Here is a 17888-nt window from a genome sequence, read left to right as displayed (position 1 = left end):
TCAGCTTTTTATAGCTCTTAGATCGAACATGGATGGAATGGAGAAACATTGATGGGGGATTCTTCCTGCCATGTAGGTCAAGCGTGTTGCCTGCCTCGACTACTTTCTGTGCGTCGAGTCTGTTATTGATTGACAGAGATAGATGAAACGTCTCGTGGAACGTGACGGTCAGGAGTGACGTACATTCTGATTACATCGCTCAACGGCTATTGCCAATTATCTCTCTGACCGGACGCGAAAGTCCTACGCGAATCTATCAAAACGAGCCGTGTTCGCGAGACGAAAATAATTGCAGATTGGCCGACTTCGACAGTGATCTCCGTTCTGTTCACAGTTATGATAAAGACATCGTTCTAAGGTCAAAACAAGTCGAAATTTTGGGACTGCTGCCGGAAGGAGACCGTAATATATGGTTGCATCACTACAGAAAAAATCGTCTGCTTCAGCGAACGCCGAAACCAAACGGTTGATTATCACGTGACACTTTTGTCATATTTAGAGTTGTTTGCACAGTAAATACAGCCGCGAAAAAATAGCTCCCTTGAAACTGTCTTACAAATCAATTCCTTTGTAATTTAAAAATTACACACCATGAAAAATCATTATCGACGATCGCGAATCTGCTTATATATATCAATATAGCTATTCTGATGGACACGTGGGGGAATTCGGGGGCTGTGATTGGATGGTCTCACACATCCCTTTTCCGATCATCAAAGCATAACGATACAAAAGTTGGCCATTTTTGCCGATATCCAAACGATATCGGCAATAACAAAGACGCGTGGTTCCGGTTTCTTCCACGTGTATAAAGTACACACATACCTCGCCAGGTTTGTTTCTGTCACTCTGTGACTAGTCGATAGACGATGCCATTTGCTTTGCGTGTGTTTTTGTTGTTGCTTACTGTACATGACATAGGCCCTACATTACGTGTAAAATCCAGTTCTTTAACAGGCAACAAACCTTGCAAATTTCCAGAAGCTGCAATCTGAAGCGACCTATCTCGGATTCTAGCAGACGATCTCTCCAATGTTTAACACAAAATCAGCAAACTCTCCTGTCACATAGAACGTCCATTGTATAGTGCAATGTTGAAATGAAGTTACCGGTCTGAAACATTTCGTCGTTTCTTCTGAGACAATCCTTGTTCTCTTATCATCTACAGATTTACCGCTGTCTTCACCACGCGAATTCCCAACAGAAGTCAGACTTTCGAACATACAATCTACGTAGGCAAGCATGATACGTCATGACGTCATATGATTCCTAACATATTGACGTAATGCTAAGCATCCGGTTATCTCGAGTTTTCTCCGTAATACATGTCCGTGGGTTTTTCAATGTTCGGTTATTTCCGTGGCTTCATGCGGAAAGGGAACCGTCGTCTGCAATCAACGACATGAACCATTCTGGTACTTGTCGCTGACAAAAACATGATTCTAACACAGAATTTAATGTCAGAATAGCTATATAAACGCTATTGTGTTTTCAGCGTAGCAATAGGGTCCGATATTTAGACTCGAACAAGTATAATGCGACTCGTCTTCGACTCGTCGGCATTATACTTGTCTCGTCTAAATATCGGGCCCTATTGCTACGCTGAAAACACAATAGCTGTTAATAATAGATTACAAAAAGCTCTAAATATGTTTAAAAAAAAAAAAAATCGGTTTCTTTGCCGGACAAGGAAACTCAAGGCATCCTGTCAGGGAGAGAATTAGCCGAACTCATTTTGACCTGAGGTCAGGATGGAGTGACGTAATCTTGCGTGTCATTGCGTTGGCGGTGAGGTAATGAATGCATGCCTCCTTTGCAGTGTCATCGGTCGCCGGCAGTCATTCTTACGTCGTCGTTGGGGGGAAGGAACTGTAAAGTTGCGTGTGTTTTTTTTTATTGCACTTAGGTGAATTATTGCTGATTGCAAATTGCTGATAGTGGCAGTTATTTCATTAGTGCCTTTTTTTTAATTTGCTGAGTGGGAAAATGACCTTAATTCTCTGACGTCAGTTGACGTCATACCCAGTTGATGCACTAGATCTCGTATCAACCATAGCGGTTTTTTGTTTGACAGATGTGTAGTTGCCCCAATGTTCCCTGGAGTGAGTTATACAATAGTGGTGGTGGTGGTGGTGGTGGTGACTGCTTAACATGTCACTAGAACCCATATCTCTATATTCTCACAGAAATTCACGGCATCAATGCATTTGTATGCTGAAATGACAGAAAGAGAGAGAGGGGGGGGGGGGGGGGATGATGGTTTCCAGATAGTGAATTTATTGATAGAGCACAAGATGATATGTAAATTATCCACATGATATTCATTAAACAAAAAGAAAAGTCTTTATCAAAGGGAAGACGAACAAAATCGCAGATAGAAGATTTAGAAAGAAAACACAAAAAAGAATATCTCTGATCAAAGAATAATAACACATGTACGCATTGTTCCCCCCACAGTACACAACCCTCTCCTTTTTGTGCGCCCCGAACACGCCTCATCCAATATCTCTTCCTTGGATCAAACGATGCATATTCCTGTTCGCTACACCATGCTTCCATGCAAGCCAATACTGCCTGGCATATTTGGGACTGATTTCCTTTTCTGTCGGAAATTGGCAAAGATCTGCAGAAAAAATAGCAGTTCCGTGAGCGTAGACGTTAAGTGCTGTTTACATGGCCGACTTTTAACCAATTTCCAACCGACCCGCATCCGCCGTGGGGGGGGGGGGGGGGGGTCATACTTCTATTGTAGGAAACAAAGTTATTGTGGGTCTTTGAGGGAGTGTGTTTTCAGATAGTATGATAATGATAATCATTGTGTGTGGATGGTGCAGAGAAATGTGTGGCGCAGGCCGTCGGCAAGGAGTCCACACACACGGCAAGCGTGGGCTTAAGACAGGGTGGATGGATTATAATGGGAGGAGGGATTCTCGCTTCTTTCTCAATGACCGCTGTTTGCTGGGGCATCATAGGCTTCAATTTATAGAAAACGAATTATATTGACCATGGCCAGGCGGGGGGTTGTCGCTGTCTTGTTCTGGAGGCAAGGCTTGAGGTGGATCTGGGTCACTCTGTCTCCTCGGCGTAACTTCGGCCTCTGGCATGCTGAGGGCAGATGCCATGATTTGGACTGTCTGTGCTATGTGGCTGTCTCACCTTTTTTGTTGGTGCAAAAAGGCAGAGCCTGTGTTTTGCTGTTTCCGCGGCTGTCTCAGCTCTTGAGTGGTGAGGGAAAGCCTGTGTTTTGCCGACTCCGTGGCCCTTGCAGCTTTTGACTGCAAAGACAGAGCTTGTGTTTTGCTGTCTCCCTTGTGGCTCTCGTCTTTTGCAGGCGGAGCCTGTGTTTTTACTGTCTCTGTATTGTGTTCCAAATTCAAGGAAGCTGTCGCAAGGTACCAAACTTTGCAGACGACGATAACTTTGGCAGTGTGTTGAAACTAAGGCAAAATCGTGATAGAAAGCATAATTTTGAAATTTAATTAATTCCGTAAAGCTTATTTTCATTTTGAAGGAATTTAGAACCTTGTTTGGCAGATTGTTGACGTAGAGAGTTGATTCTGAACACTATTCTTGAAGTTTACCTGAGAGCTTGTCAAGCGAAGTCTGCTGCACTGTGCGATGTGCTGCATGCAGCCAGTTGCATGCAAGTTTTCACAAGTTGTAAAAGAGGTTTTGGCCCCAGGGAGCTTAAATATAAAAACCAACAAAACTAACCAGTGTAACTGGCAAAGAAGCCTCTGTTTTACTATCTCAGTGTCTGTCACAGATTTTGACTGCCGACTCAGACAAACAGAGCCCATGGTTTACGGTGAAGTCTGTGTTGTTAGCATTCCATGGCAGTGTTGGGTGTTATACTGTCTCTTGCATGTTGAAGGCATTGCTCTTTGTCCTCAGATCCCCCGTAGTCAAGGCGCCCGCTATGGCTGCGTGGTCACTCTTGGAGACATCTGTATCGTAAGGCTGGGTGGAAAATATAAAGTAAAAAGTGCGGACAAACAAAGACACAAACAAATAAATACATAAATTGATACCTATACAACCCCGAATATACGGGGCTGTAATGTCAGTGAGACATTTGGGGGTGGGGGTAAAAGGCGGGTGGTTTCTGAAGGACACTGAGTCACAGACAGGTAAAACGTGGAACCTCTTTTGTTCGATGACACAGGTAGGAGAGAGTATGTTGCTGCTGAATTATTTTACAGTATGGAGGAAGTCTTTTTGCCGGTAACCTAACACAGACACTGCATCATCTGAGAAATTGAGGAGGGGTATTTCTGTCAGAGCACGGCTGTGGCCTGTATCTTTCGTTGGCATAGAGACGAAATTATTGTGACCTGCAGGAGAAATAGTGTGTGTGTGTGGGGGGGGGGGGGGGCATTGTCGTAAGAACTTTTACGAAGTTAGATGGAAGTGAACGGAAAGGGTGAGAATGTTAAGTGCTATTGCTGCTGGACTGTTTTCTCTGAACCCGGTCCCACCTCTACAACGGACACACACACACACGCAGAGGGATGAGGTTAGAATTGGTTAGGCCGAAGACAGAAAGGATACATGCGCCTTTACGGCCGACGAAATACGGCGTTTTAATGAGTTTGTGGCCAAGAAAGAAGAAAAAATAGGGGGGGGGGGGGGCGGTTGTAAGGATGGGGAATGGAGGATCGCGATCACAAGGATAGGCTTTAGGGGTTTAAAACAGATGATGAAAAGGGAGGACGCAGAATCGATGTCATTTGTGCTGACAAAGCAGCGGGCAAGGATTTACTGGAAGAGACGGCAAGGAAGGTGCTAGAGGGGAGGATGGGAGTGGTGGGGGTGACGGTGGGGGAGGGGGGGGGGCGACAGTCTGAAGACAAAAAGGGTAACTTGGTGTGAGGTGGGTGGGAAGGGAGAGGAGGTAAGAGACACCAGATGAAAAGACAGAAAGGGGGGGGGGGAGAGAAAAGAATAGAGAAACCACGGACCTAAACAGAGAGTATTACGGGTGTCTGTGTCATGGGTTGTGTTTGTGCGGTAAAAGGGGTACGAGGCCGGTGAGTGAGTGATGGGCCAATCAGCCCTGTAATGGGAGATGCTGATTGAACGGCCATTGCTGCTGGCCTCCCTCCCCCGGGCCGGATTACCTTGCCAATCGTTCTCTTTTCCCCCCTCCCACCCTGGCTACCCCGCCCACAAATCGCTACATGACGCAAGGCATGGGGGTCTCGTGGCACGGAATCTTCCCGCCCCCTAAAAGTCCCTGTCCTTGGCAGTGTCTCTTGATTTCGCGGTGTCCTGTAATGAGGCTAATGCATCTATCTATATATATATACGACTTGTGTCTGTGTGTGTGTGTGCGTGTGTGTGTTCGCGATCGATGGATCTGCTTAAAATTTGGTGGGCATATTCAGGTAGACCCCGGACACAACCTGGTCGATGAGAATTTTCAACACGTGCTCTCAGCGCGCAGCGCTGAACCGATTTTGGTTTTTCTGTTCATTTTCCCAGATCCATTCCCAGTAACTCTTCCTTATCTTCTCCAGTGTTTTGCGTTTATCTCCCTTCCTCCGTGTGGCGTCAATCCGTATTCCCGTTACTATTTTTAAAAGGTCACTGTCCACAACGCTCAATCCATATTCCCGTTACTATTTTTAGAAGGTCACTGTCCACAACGCTCCTTATCTTCTCCAGTGTTTTGCACGTTTATCTCCCTTCCTTCGTGTGGCGTCAATTGCGTACGGTGCGCCACGAAGCCGGCGTACGGTGCGCCACTCACTTGGCAAAGCCGGGTACTACTTCTTCCCGGCGAAGCCGGCTACCCGGCGAAGTTGGTATTCATCTAGTTTATGATATACAGATACCAAAGGCTGTCTCTGTCTGTCTGTCTGTCTGTCTGTCTGTCGGTTTATACCACTTTGATGGAGTTGCTGCATCCCCCCCCCCTTCCCCCTTGCAATGTGCTGACAACCAGAGACAGGTCAAGTCAGTTAATGACTTTTTGACCTGACTTTTCTTGATGTGACTTGTTTGCATAAAAAGGGAGACAAAAATAAGACTGTACTGCTAGTTGACCCTTGCCGGGTTTGTGTGTGTCTTGACCTAGAAGTCAAAATGCCTCTCACTCATGGTAAGTGTAGACTGATTGTTGTGATTAAAAAGAACACCAGCAGGGTTGGCCTAGTGGTAAGGCGTCCGCCCCGTGATCGGAAGGTCGTGGGTTCGAACCCCGGCCGGGTCATACCTAAGACTTTAAAATTGGCAATCTAGTGGCTGCTCCACCTGGCGTCTGGCATTATGGGGTTAGTGCTAGGATTGGTTGGTCCGGTGTCAGAATAATGTGACTGGGTGAGACATGAAGCCTGTGCTGCATCTTGTGTGTGGCGCACGTTATATGTCAAAGCAGCACCGCCCTGATATGGCCCTTCGTGGTCGGCTGGGCGTTAAGCAAACAAACAAACAAACAAAAATTAAAAAGAACCAGAGCACCAATAAACATTCAGAGTCACAGTTCTACTGTTGCTGTGTTTACAATCATTTATCCTGATCAGCAGATCAGCATTACTTACCTGCATTCAATCATGGGAGATTACTGCACATGCAATGCTTGTAGTTGTAGTGTATGAGGTCAGTGCTAAAGAGGTGAACAGACAACAGTAAAATCGTTCCCGTCACCCCTCTCTATCACCCCCTCTCTGTCCTCGTGACTTTTACCTTTATATTGCTTATGATTAGTTCCCTTTTTTGTCGCTCCATTCGTACTTTCTACATGTGCAGACCTGTTTACCCTTACGATTTTAGCGTAATTTATTACGATTTTCTGCAAAAAATACGCCATTCCGCTATCCGTGTCAAGACTACATCTACGATTTTCATAAATTATAAAAATGTTTAAAAAAAAAAAATTTACATTTTCAAATTAATTCACATGTTTGGCATTGTTTTTTTCAATGGAAAAAATGGGGTGAAAAAGCACAGGACTGACCAGAGATCATGTCTGTCTGTCTGATGAGACACTGGAGAGCCTTCTAGTGGTGAAGTCTCGCCCTCACTCATTCGACAAGCGCAAGTACAGTAGAGAAGCGCTTGACACACTGAAAAAGGCCTACTACGAGCAAAAGAAAAAGAATCAGTGATGCATGTGCTTTTGATGTGATCTTCTTTGAAATTATGATGACTACAAAAACTGACTGATGTGTTTTGTTTGTGAATGATGGATATATGTGCATGATTGCGTTTCGCAGACACAGTTGTCATGTGCGTTGTAATTGGCGACAAATGCTGGATGATTACTATTTTTGTGCCAGGATTACTATTTTTGGGGCTGAGCATTACTCCAAAACACTTATGGGGGTAAACAGGTCTGCATGTGAGTGGTGTCCCTTGCGCTTAGCAGCTGCATTTCAGGGCTCTCTCATATTTTGTACATGTATTATCTTCCCCATTTGTAAGTGCTTGGAGCTGTGGGAAGTGCTAAATAAATGTTCCATTATTATTGTTATTTATTATTACATGCCAGAAGCTTGCACAGTACTACCTGAGCAGTGTCATTCTGTCACTGTCATCGCTGTCATCAGTTATACAATATACTTTTGTTTTGTTTTATCCCTTTACTAAATTGGTCATTTTGTGTCGCTGTTAATGTTATGCACTGCATCATAAAACACAAAAGACTTTTATTACCTGGATAGCTGTATGCGAGCGTAAGTCAGCCACATTGACCAATCAGACAGACAACTGACACTTTCTTCTTGGTTTTTGTGTTTGCAGATCGCCTGCAACATTTTCCGCACATTGCCGCCCAACGACAATCCTGACTTCGACCCTGAAGAAGATGATCCCACTCTGGAAGCTTCCTGGCCACACCTGCAGGTGAGAACACATTTAAAATTGAGAAATGAGTACAGGTGTGATGGTCAATGCAAAGACTGACAAGCACAATATCCTAGTGCTTGTAGTGTTCAGGGTTCGAATCCCTGGTGGGTTAAGGGTGGAGATTTGTTCAATCTCGTAGGTCAAATTATGTGCTGACCTGCTTGTGCCTTAATCCCCTATGATGTGTACACACGAATGCAAGACCACATATGCGCACATTTTTTTCTTGTGGAATCCATGTCAGAGTTTGGTGGGTTATAGAAATGAAATGCCCACAGTGAAATGATTATGTGGAGTTTTTTAGTTTTTTTTTTTTTTACAGTTTTAGGTAGTGTTACACTAGCAGTTGTACTGGCCAGAAACTAACAGCTGGAAGTCCACAATGGTTCTTAGGTTAATTCTTTGTCAAGGGGAAAATATAAGATAAGTGTGGGTTATTTGAAATCCATGTTTGGTATGACCATTCCTGTGCTTCTGTAATGCAGCATTTAAAATCCATTAAATTCCCAAACCAGTTGAGATTCTAAGTCATCTGGAATCAAAAGGGTTAATGTCCATTTGGTGAATTTGAAGAATCGCATCTCAACATGTCCACAGTGTTACTCCTATGACAGTTAGGTTTGATGCTTTGAGTTTGCAGAATTGTTCACTTTTAAGTGTTATGTTCATGACGTTGTTTGTGGTAATAGCCTGAATACCAACTCCTTAGGATGACATAATAAGGCCAACAAAAAAAATAGGTGTGGTTACGGTAACATAGCCAAAAAAAATAGGGTAGGTAGGTAGGCAATCACTTTTTTTTTTTTTTAAACTTTTTTTCTAATGTGTACAAATTAAGTGTGAGTTTAGAGGGAGCGGTCAGCGACCATAAACTCTATTTAAACGAGACAGATATGCAGCTAAAAAGGGGGGGGAGGAGGTGTAGAGGTAATGCAGGAGGAAGTGATAGCAGAGTCCCGTGGGAACGAATGCGGGCATGGAAGAGGGTTGGAGGGCAGGGGGGAGGTGATGAGTGAAGGACAGCATCTGGAATGAAACAATGGTAACAGATAACAGATAAGGGAGTCAGAGAGAGAGAGCGAGGACCGAAGTCATTAGTAGCAGCGCAGCGGTCAGCAAGCAAGTTCAGCGATTTTTTCAGTTCTGCAAAATTAGAACACTATCTAATTGAAGGTTGGAGCGCAGACACACACACATAAGGGAGTCAGAGAGAGAGAGCGAGGACCGAAATGTTCATAGCGTTGTTTGTGGTAATAGCCTGAATACCAGTTGTTTGTGGTAATAGCCTGAATACCAACTCCTTAGGATGACATAATAAGGCCAACAAAAAAAATAGGTGTGGTTACGGTAACATAGGTAGGTAGGCAATCACTTTTTTTTTTTTAACTTTTTTTTCTAATGTGTACAAATTAAGTGTGAGTTTAGAGGGAGCGGTCAGCGACCATTAACTTTTTTTTCTAATGTGTACAAATTAAACCTACTTGACAGGGAAATAAGTGTGCGACTCGGGCGCTTTCGCTTTCATTGCGTTTTTTGCACTGGTTTTTTTTTTTTTTTTTTTTTTTGGTGTTGTTGACAAATGTAATAAAAAGTTATAGGATCGGCCCCTAAAAATAGGGTAGGTCGGGTTACCGTAACCACACCTATTTTTTTTTTAGGCCTAAAACAGCAGAATCCAGGTCACCAGCTTTGAGGGATCTATTTCAGTGTTTCAGTTGTGGAACTGGTTTGACAGTTAGCTTTTGATGCTTTGAGTTTCAACCACTGCTGAATCCATGAGTCCAAAATAGGATGTTCATGATAGTACTGAATATTCATTGTTTGTATCAACTCTTTAAAGATGACACATAAAAGCAGCAGAATCGAGGTCATCAGGAAACATGACAGTGCTCCTCAGTCTCTGTAATTGTAGCCTTGACCTAGCCTGATAGACGCAGCTCTCTGATGGCAGTTTGGTTGCAGTCAAAATCTCCAGAGACCCATTTAGTATCACAGTACAGTCTGGCACCAGAGTCTGGTCCTTTCATGGAATCAGACAAGGTGGTGTCATTCAAACTGTTGAGTTTGTAGACCAATAGACAATGTAGCTGAAATGTTCAGATGTTATTGTCCATAATACTACATGTAAATAGAAGAAAAAGCTTGAAACATGACAAACCGAAGAGTTAAGACTGAGTACACATTTGAATAAGTGCACACAATCAAAGAGCAATGTAGCCTATGCTAAAAGTAAAAGAGATCAAATAATGCAGCAAGATCCTCAAAGTAAGAGAAATGTGTCCCCCTTAATTTTAAAACTAAAAATGGCAATACATGAAACTTGAATGTAAATCAGATGATTTTATCTAACGGCTACATATGGTGACACAATCACATTAGCAGACACATGTATGGGTGCTACTACTCACTGCTACTGAGATTGAGGCATGCAGACATTCTCTCTCTCTCTTTCTTTCTCTCTCTCTCTCCCTCTCTCTCTCTCTCTCTCTCTCTCTCTCTCTCTCTCTCTCTCTCTCTCTCTCTCATATTTATATCCCACTAACTACTACACAAAAAAACAGAGCATGTCATCATGGTAAAGGCGTGCAATCGATAAATTCAGCAAGTGACTGATGCCAAAAAGGCTCACTCTCTCTCTGTCTCTCTCTCTCTCTCTGTCTATCTCTCTTTCTCTCTCTCTGTCTCTCTCTGTCTCTGTGTCTCTCTCTCTTTCTCTCTCTCTCTCTCTCTCTCTCATTTATATTCCCACTAACTACCACACACAAAAACAGAGCATGTCATCATGTTTTAGGCGTGCAATGGATAAATTCAGCAAGTGACTGATGCCAAAAAGGCTCACTGTCTCTCTCTCTCTATCTCTTTATCTCTCTCTCTCTCTCTCTCTCTCTCTCTCTCTCTCTCTCTCTCTCTCTCTCTCTCTCACTCACTCTCACTCTCTCACTCTCACTCTCATTTATATTCCCACTAACTACCACACACAAAAACAGAGCATGTCATCATGTTTTAGGCGTGCAATCGATAAATTCCGCAGGTGACTGATGCCAAAAAGGCAGAAAAAGACAAAATGGTATGGTGAAGGCAGACACAAATGTCTGATCCAATTTGTGACAGCAGTTTCCCTTCGGTTCACTGACCTTGCTTGAAGATGAAGGTGACATTTTTAATGAGGCAGAAAAGTTAGTGTAGGAGGGATTTTGCCTATGCCAGCAATGGCTCGTTTTTAGGACTGTTCAGAGTCTGTTTACAGCAAGTTAAGAGGGCGCACTGCATCTTGTTTGCTGCTACTCAGCTTAAAAGAACATCTTTTTTTTAAACTTGTGCAGTGTGCTTGAATTCAGAAGCAATTCTATGATGTTCTTTTCCGCCTCTCCAGGCATAAACCAGCTAAAGTCTTCTCTCTGACCTATAGCAAAAAAAAATCCCCCATCTCTCACTCTCTCCCTCTCTTCTCTCTCCCCTCTCTTCTCTCTCCCCTCTCCCCTCTCTCCCTCCCCTCTCCCTCTCCCCCCCCCTCTCCCTCCCTCTCCCTCCCCTCTCTCCCCTCTCTCTCCTCTCTCTCCCTCTCTCCCCCTCTCTCCCTCTCCCCCCTCTCCCCCTCTCTCTCTCTCTCTCATTTATATCCCACTAACTAGTGTTTTCAGAGTTGCTACTCTACAGAATTGAGAGAGAAAATTTGCAACATTAGACCAAACAAAAATATATGTTGGTTTTGGGGTAAAATGACCCACACCAAAAAAATCAGTAGGTCGGCTTTTTAAAAAATGTTAGTCTCAGTATGGTTCGCAAAATGTGCCAGAGGGTTTTTTGGGGGGATTTGTTTTGAGAAATAAAAAAAAAGTTTTAGGGTCGGCAGGGAAAAATAGGGTCGGTCGGGTTACCTTAAGCATACATACATTTTTGTTTGGCCTTAATTGATTGATATGAAATTATTATTGATTCTTGCGTTTATGATTATATACCAGTCTCCAGAATTGGCTCTTTGAAAATCATGTCGCATAGAGTACAGAGAAAAGAATAAACATTTCAAAATCTATTCAGCGTGATAATGAAACATTCAATTCGACAGGGCTAAACCTGAAGATAGCTGCATTAACATCCCTTTACTTTTCTCTTGTCTCTGTCTTTCTTCCTCCCTCCCTCCCTTTCTTCTGTTTTAAACTTTCTCTTCCTTCTGTCCTTTCCTTTACAAAAACTCTCAACCCATCCCCGGCCTAACATTACCCCATTCTGCTTTGTATTCTCTGTGTGTTGTTTCCTGTCTGAGCTGTGATGACATTTGCAGGCTGGCACTGGCAGACTGCAATTTGCACAGCTCATCAATACTCCTGTGTCTCACTGCACCCCCTTTTCTCTGGGATTTTTTTTTTTCACACACACCCCCTACCCCCTCCATGCACCACATTCTTCTACAGTGGTACCTGCAATGCAAGCCCCTCAAAATGACAGGGACCCCCCCCCCCCCCCCCCAAGAAATGACTCTTTCTCTTGTTTCTGTGTCTATTGTGCACTCATTTTTCTTGCATGAGTGGACTTTTAGGTGTATGACCATTTTCTCGCTGCCATTTCAGGCAGTCATACTCCGTTTTCAGGGGGAATAATCTTGACTAATATTTACCTATCATGACAGGCCACCTGCAATGTAGCGACAATTTTCACTGGTCCTAAAGGGTGTCCTTTCATTGTAGGTACCACAGTACTTAAAGAACCAAACACCAGAATTAGGTACATCCCTTTTCTCCTTCTCTGCTATTGAAAGTATTATGTCTCCTCCCTGTATTTTCAGGTTGTTTTGATAGGCCATCTTTTAGTTTCCGGCAGCAAATCAAATTTTAGGAATCTGGAAAATAAGTGCAGGAGTGGGTTTTGCGTATCTTTCTTGCTGCTGCCATCCACAAGAATAAAGGGATTTTCTTCCTTTCATCTGTACTGAGATTTGGAAAAAGTAACTTTTAGTCACAAGCATAGGTGTAGTTGTTAATATGTAGTGACTTTTTTTTCCCCTAAAAATAATTCATGTTTCCTAAACTAAGGACTGACAATTAAGCTGGGGGAAGGAGGGGGTGAAGAAAGAGAGATTTGAAGGGAGCAGATGGCAGCTAAGAGCTACTAATTACACATACTGATTTACTAGAACAAATGAAGAAAAGCATGACTGGGAATGATGTTTGTTCACACTCACAGTGAAAGTTCTCATGATACATAAACCTTCATCCAGTTTTTCTTCTTGCAGATCGTGTACGAGTTCTTCTTGCGGTTTTTAGAATCTCCCGACTTCCAGCCAAGCTTGGCAAAAAAGTATATTGACCAAAAGTTTGTGCTGCAGGTAAGAACAAACTTATTACTTTCCACTTTCTTTTTACATTCCTGAGTAAGCTGTGTCAAGACTATCACGAGACCAGTGTAGATGTTCTTGTTTGTTTGTTTGTTTGTTTGCTCATTTGCTTGTTTGTTTTGTGTTTTTATTAGAGACAGGTTGTTGCTCTCATTTTCGTTTATCCACTGAGCGTTTCATATTAAACATAATGGTTTAACTTTAAACTGTGTAGCAATATGGTATTTTGCAGAGCTCGTACTTTGTCTACTTGGGTTAACACTTTCTACCCCACCTATGTTGACCAAGTTTATTTTAGCCGAGACCGGCTGTGCTGCAGCAGGTCACTCAGAGTTGTAGTAACTGTATAGTAACTGTGTATCAACACGCTGGAATGCAGGCGTTAGATTGACGTTACAGGAAGCGACTGAAGCTAACAGTCTGAGCGGATATATCCGTACCAGGTCAGATAGAGCCATATATCTGTACCTGGGAGACAATGAGTTAAAGAGATGCTTTATAGGGGTTGATGTGGATGAATTATGAGAAATGCTGTAATTTATGTCTTGTCTTTTGTGTCTGCAGCTACTAGAACTGTTCGATAGCGAGGACCCCCGGGAGAGAGATTTTCTGAAAACTGTTCTGCACAGGATATATGGCAAATTCCTTGGCTTACGGGCTTTCATTAGAAAACAGATCAACAACATCTTTCTCAGGTTTGATTTTGATTTTTTTAAAAAGTACATCTGTTTGTCTGTACGTTGTGGGGGGGGGGGGGGGTGTTAAAGTTTGCTTAAAGTTCTAGCTTCATTGCTTGCTACTTTATTCACTGCAAATACTGCATATATGTTAGGTTGGTTTGCCATACGTACTGTGTACAATAAGGCAGTGCCAATTTTATTGACAATGTTTTTGTCATTGTTGTTGTATATGAATCAATCAATCAATATGAGGCTTATATCGCGCGCATTCCGTGGGTACAGTTCTAAGCGCAGGGATTTTTTTTTAATTTTTTTTTTTAATATGAATACCCATGCATGTACGTGTGTATGTTTGTGTGTGCCTGCGTGCGTGTGCCTGCGATGTGTGTGTGCACGCATGCAAATGGGTGTATTTTCGTGTAGATGTGTGTTTTGCTTGGGACACTCACAGAACTGCTATCAGAAAATGCATTAGTGTTTCTTTACCTAACCAGAACTTGTTTTCCCTCAGGTTTATCTATGAGACAGAATCGTTCAATGGTGTCGGGGAATTGCTGGAGATATTAGGCAGCATCATCAACGGATTTGCTCTGCCGCTAAAAGCAGAGCACAAGACGTTCCTGATGAAAGTGCTGATACCACTGCACAAGTCTAAAAGTCTCAGTCTCTTTCACGCACAGGTAAAACACTTCCTGGATCTGTTATTGTTACAGGTGTAAGTAGATTTGTATTTCAGAGGTACCTGCATTGGGAGGACATTTCACAATAACAAAACGTGACCTTGTCCTTCTGAATTTAATCAAAGTATCCTCTAGTAAAAAGCGACCTGCCGTTTCGGGAATTTTTCAGCTATTCCCACTGATGATCTGTCATCACCAGTGTACAAGATATGTTGGATAATATATGTGTTTCAAATTTAAATGGAGAGAAAAATGCAAATTATTGTGGGTGATGTGTTATCTAGACGTAAAATGTCTGGATCATCTTAATTGGTTACCAAATTCCTTAAATTTTGATTCTTTTTTTTTTTACTTTTGTTGTAGGACTCGAGGGGTCTTGGGTAGAATGAAAAATGATTTAGTGAACATCGTTGAAAAGAAAAAATGAACTAGAATCTGTTTTTCTGTTTAAAGTGTTCTTGAGAACGTACTTGCAACTTGTTTTTGTTTGTTCATTTGCTTTTTTTCATTCATTTTCTTCTGTTTGCCTACCTATTCTCAGAACTTACACTTTCTACAGATTCCGATAATCAAAAGACGCTGCATTTTATAATTCTCATATTTTTTGTTGCAGCTGGCATACTGTGTTGTCCAGTTCCTGGAAAAAGATGCATGTTTGACAGAAGATGTGAGTATGATTGTGAGTATGATGGTACGATGGAAGACCCTTTATTTGCTGTCCTTACTCCCCTCTCTTCATGATCATTCATATCACATTCTTTCTTTTCGTGTGTTATACATTTCTCAGCACAGTTGTTATACATTTCTGAACTGTAGTTTTAGATTTCTCAGCTCAGTTGTTATACATTTCTGAACTGTAGTTTTAGATTTCTCAGCTCAGTTGTTATACATTTCTGAACTGTAGTTTTCGATTTTTCAGCTCAGTACAATTCACTGCTGCGTAACTCTCAAGGAGAAATGTAATACAAATACTTTACCATCTATTTCACATTTATTCACACATTTTTCTGGTTATTTTTAAAAATAACTGTGTTTACTTTGCCTAAATGTGCAACAACTAATTTCAAGCATAATGAATAGAGGTTAAAGCATCATAATGTGAGAGAGAAAAATGAACCTCTTGTAATGAACAGAAAAATGTGTAGGTTTCTTACACCTGAGAATATTCAGACTTTTGGCTGAAGTCAGACTTTCTATGAGCTACAGAGGTACAATTATATTTATATACAGTTTTTGAAATTCAGACCCAGAATTTGTTTCTATTACTATTAGATTGGACTTGTAGGTCACTTTCAAACTCTTTAGCACGTGAATGTCCCACTCTACTAACCTAACCACATATGACATTTTTCTCCTTTTCTTTTTCTTTTTTTTTACCTGTGCAGGTAATAAAAGGCTTGTTAAAGGTGTGGCCCAGGGTGTGCAGCCAGAAGGAGGTGATGTTTCTGGGAGAGATCGAGGAGATTCTGGACGTCATAGAGCCTGCCCAGTTCCAGAAGGTCATGGAGCCCCTCTTCAAGCAAATAGCTCGATGCGTCTCCAGTCCGCACTTTCAGGTGGGTGAAGTACAGCGTTTTCTGAGGGTTTGAAAAATAGATGAGTGAGTGGTGAGGGTGGCTCTTGCTATTTTTCACCATTTCAAGCCCAGGTTTTTGTGCAACTAAGAACGTTGAAGCACTGTCAACCAGATATGTGTAAGAGGGGAATCAGAATGGCCTGAGGTGTCATTTCCTTCTCCGCTATTGGGCGCTGTCTCCTCTGTTTTCTTCTCACCCGATTTGCAGACACGCTCTAATGGGCATTATTATAATCCAGCTTTCTAGATAACTTTTAGAAAATGTATGTTCGTGCGCGAGATAGTCTAACTGTGGATATGCCAATAAATGTTAGACACTGCTACACTTAAACACCATTTACTTCGTTAAAAATTTCAGAAATATTACTACACTTCAGGCTTCACGAGGAATGGCAGGACTGCCTAGGAATACTGTCAGTAGTAATGCTTACTGTGACTGCTGTCAGTAACTTAAGTCATATTTCTTGTGGTTACGATTCTGTGTTGACATAATCTCTTTGAGCAGAACAGAAACTTCTTTGTGAAGACAAGTTCATTGCAGTCACTGCGAGAGGAGCAGTGTGTTTGTTCAGCAAATGCCCCCTGACCGTGTTAACATTGAATTGAAATTGTATCTTCTTTTATCCATACTTTGGAGGGGTCTATCTCAAGAAATATGACTGTTATGATGGCATTAGCTTTATGACTGGAGGTGAATAATCTTCTCAGACGCAGATCCATGGGACCGACGGATGCCGATGATGAGCTTTATATGTGTTGTATGCCCTTCTGGTTCAAAAAAGTCTTTTTAATTAGGAAGCATTCATTACACACGGATTGGAATGATAGTGTTACTTTGACAAGGATTTATCATAACCGTTTTGGCTCGCTGCAGGTTGCAGAGAGGGTGCTGTATTTCTGGAACGATTACATCATGTGGAAGCATTCAGTACACATGGATTGGGATGATAGTGTTATTTTAACAAAGATTAATCATAACCCTTTCCGCCTGCTGCAGGTTGCAGAGAGGGTGCTGTATTTCTGGAACGATTACATCATGTGAAAGCATTCAGTACACATGGATTGGGATGATCGTGTTACTTTGACAAAGATTAATCATAACATTTTCTGCTCGCTGCAGGTTGCGGAGAGGGCGCTGTACTTCTGGAACAACGAGTACATCATGAATCTGATTGAGGAGAACAGCAACGTGATACTGCCCATCATGTTCCCCTCGCTGTATCGCATCTCTAAGGAGCACTGGAACCAGACCATTGTGGCCCTTGTCTACAACGTCCTCAAGACCTTCATGGAGATGAACAGCAAGCTCTTTGACGAGCTCACCTCCAACTACAAGGCTGAGCGGCAAAAGTGAGTCTGCAGTCTGCTCTAGGGACAGGATTTCTCCAGTGGAACTTCCCTTCAAAGACCACCACCCCCTCAAATTTACCTCCATTTTAAAACTCCGCCCCTGGTTGTTTGGCATTGCTTTGCTTTAGTCTTCCTAGCAGTGTTTACAAATATGTCAGCGTATATGCTTCTCTTGTCCATTAAAAAAAAGTAATAGAAAAGTCTTACAATTACGTTTTAAATTTTAAATGATTGAAGCAGAAAGAAATTGCTGATTTGAAACGGTTCAATTTCATTTCCAAAGCACAGTGTGGGTGGTTTGCAGTGTTCAAAATGGCTGTTCCTTAAGAGTTACCTCCCGTCTACGATAGATGCCATCATTAGCAAAGCATTGATATGGTCAAAATAATTGTTATTATAGAAAAAACAAACAAGTGTTGAGT

General features: G+C 42.3%; 1 protein-coding gene and 1 long non-coding RNA gene across 3 annotated transcripts in view; both read left to right on the top strand.

Moving 5' to 3' along the window:
- Positions 1–17888, top strand: part of LOC138953818 (uncharacterized) — a 455396-nt gene that overhangs the window by 223398 nt on the left and 214110 nt on the right. The window lies entirely within an intron of this gene.
- The window catches only part of LOC138953814 (serine/threonine-protein phosphatase 2A 56 kDa regulatory subunit epsilon isoform-like), a 66676-nt gene that overhangs the window by 41252 nt on the left and 7536 nt on the right, over positions 1–17888 (top strand). Inside the window, exons 3-9 of one of the 2 annotated variants that reach the window (XM_070325758.1) lie at positions 7744–7845; positions 13079–13171; positions 13745–13875; positions 14372–14540; positions 15154–15207; positions 15926–16096; positions 17237–17466. In XM_070325758.1, coding sequence (XP_070181859.1) covers positions 7744–7845; positions 13079–13171; positions 13745–13875; positions 14372–14540; positions 15154–15207; positions 15926–16096; positions 17237–17466 — 950 coding nt within the window. Of the gene's footprint in view, positions 1–7743; positions 7846–13078; positions 13172–13744; positions 13876–14371; positions 14541–15153; positions 15220–15925; positions 16097–17236; positions 17467–17888 lie in introns of both variants that reach the window. The other variant, XM_070325757.1, reaches the window with a different exon arrangement.

This window comes from Littorina saxatilis, linkage group LG17, assembly GCF_037325665.1.
Source record: "Littorina saxatilis isolate snail1 linkage group LG17, US_GU_Lsax_2.0, whole genome shotgun sequence".
NCBI lineage: Eukaryota > Metazoa > Mollusca > Gastropoda > Littorinimorpha > Littorinidae > Littorina > Littorina saxatilis.
The sequence above is the reverse complement of the archived record's forward strand: the minus strand, read 5'-3'. Positions and strand labels throughout refer to the sequence as shown.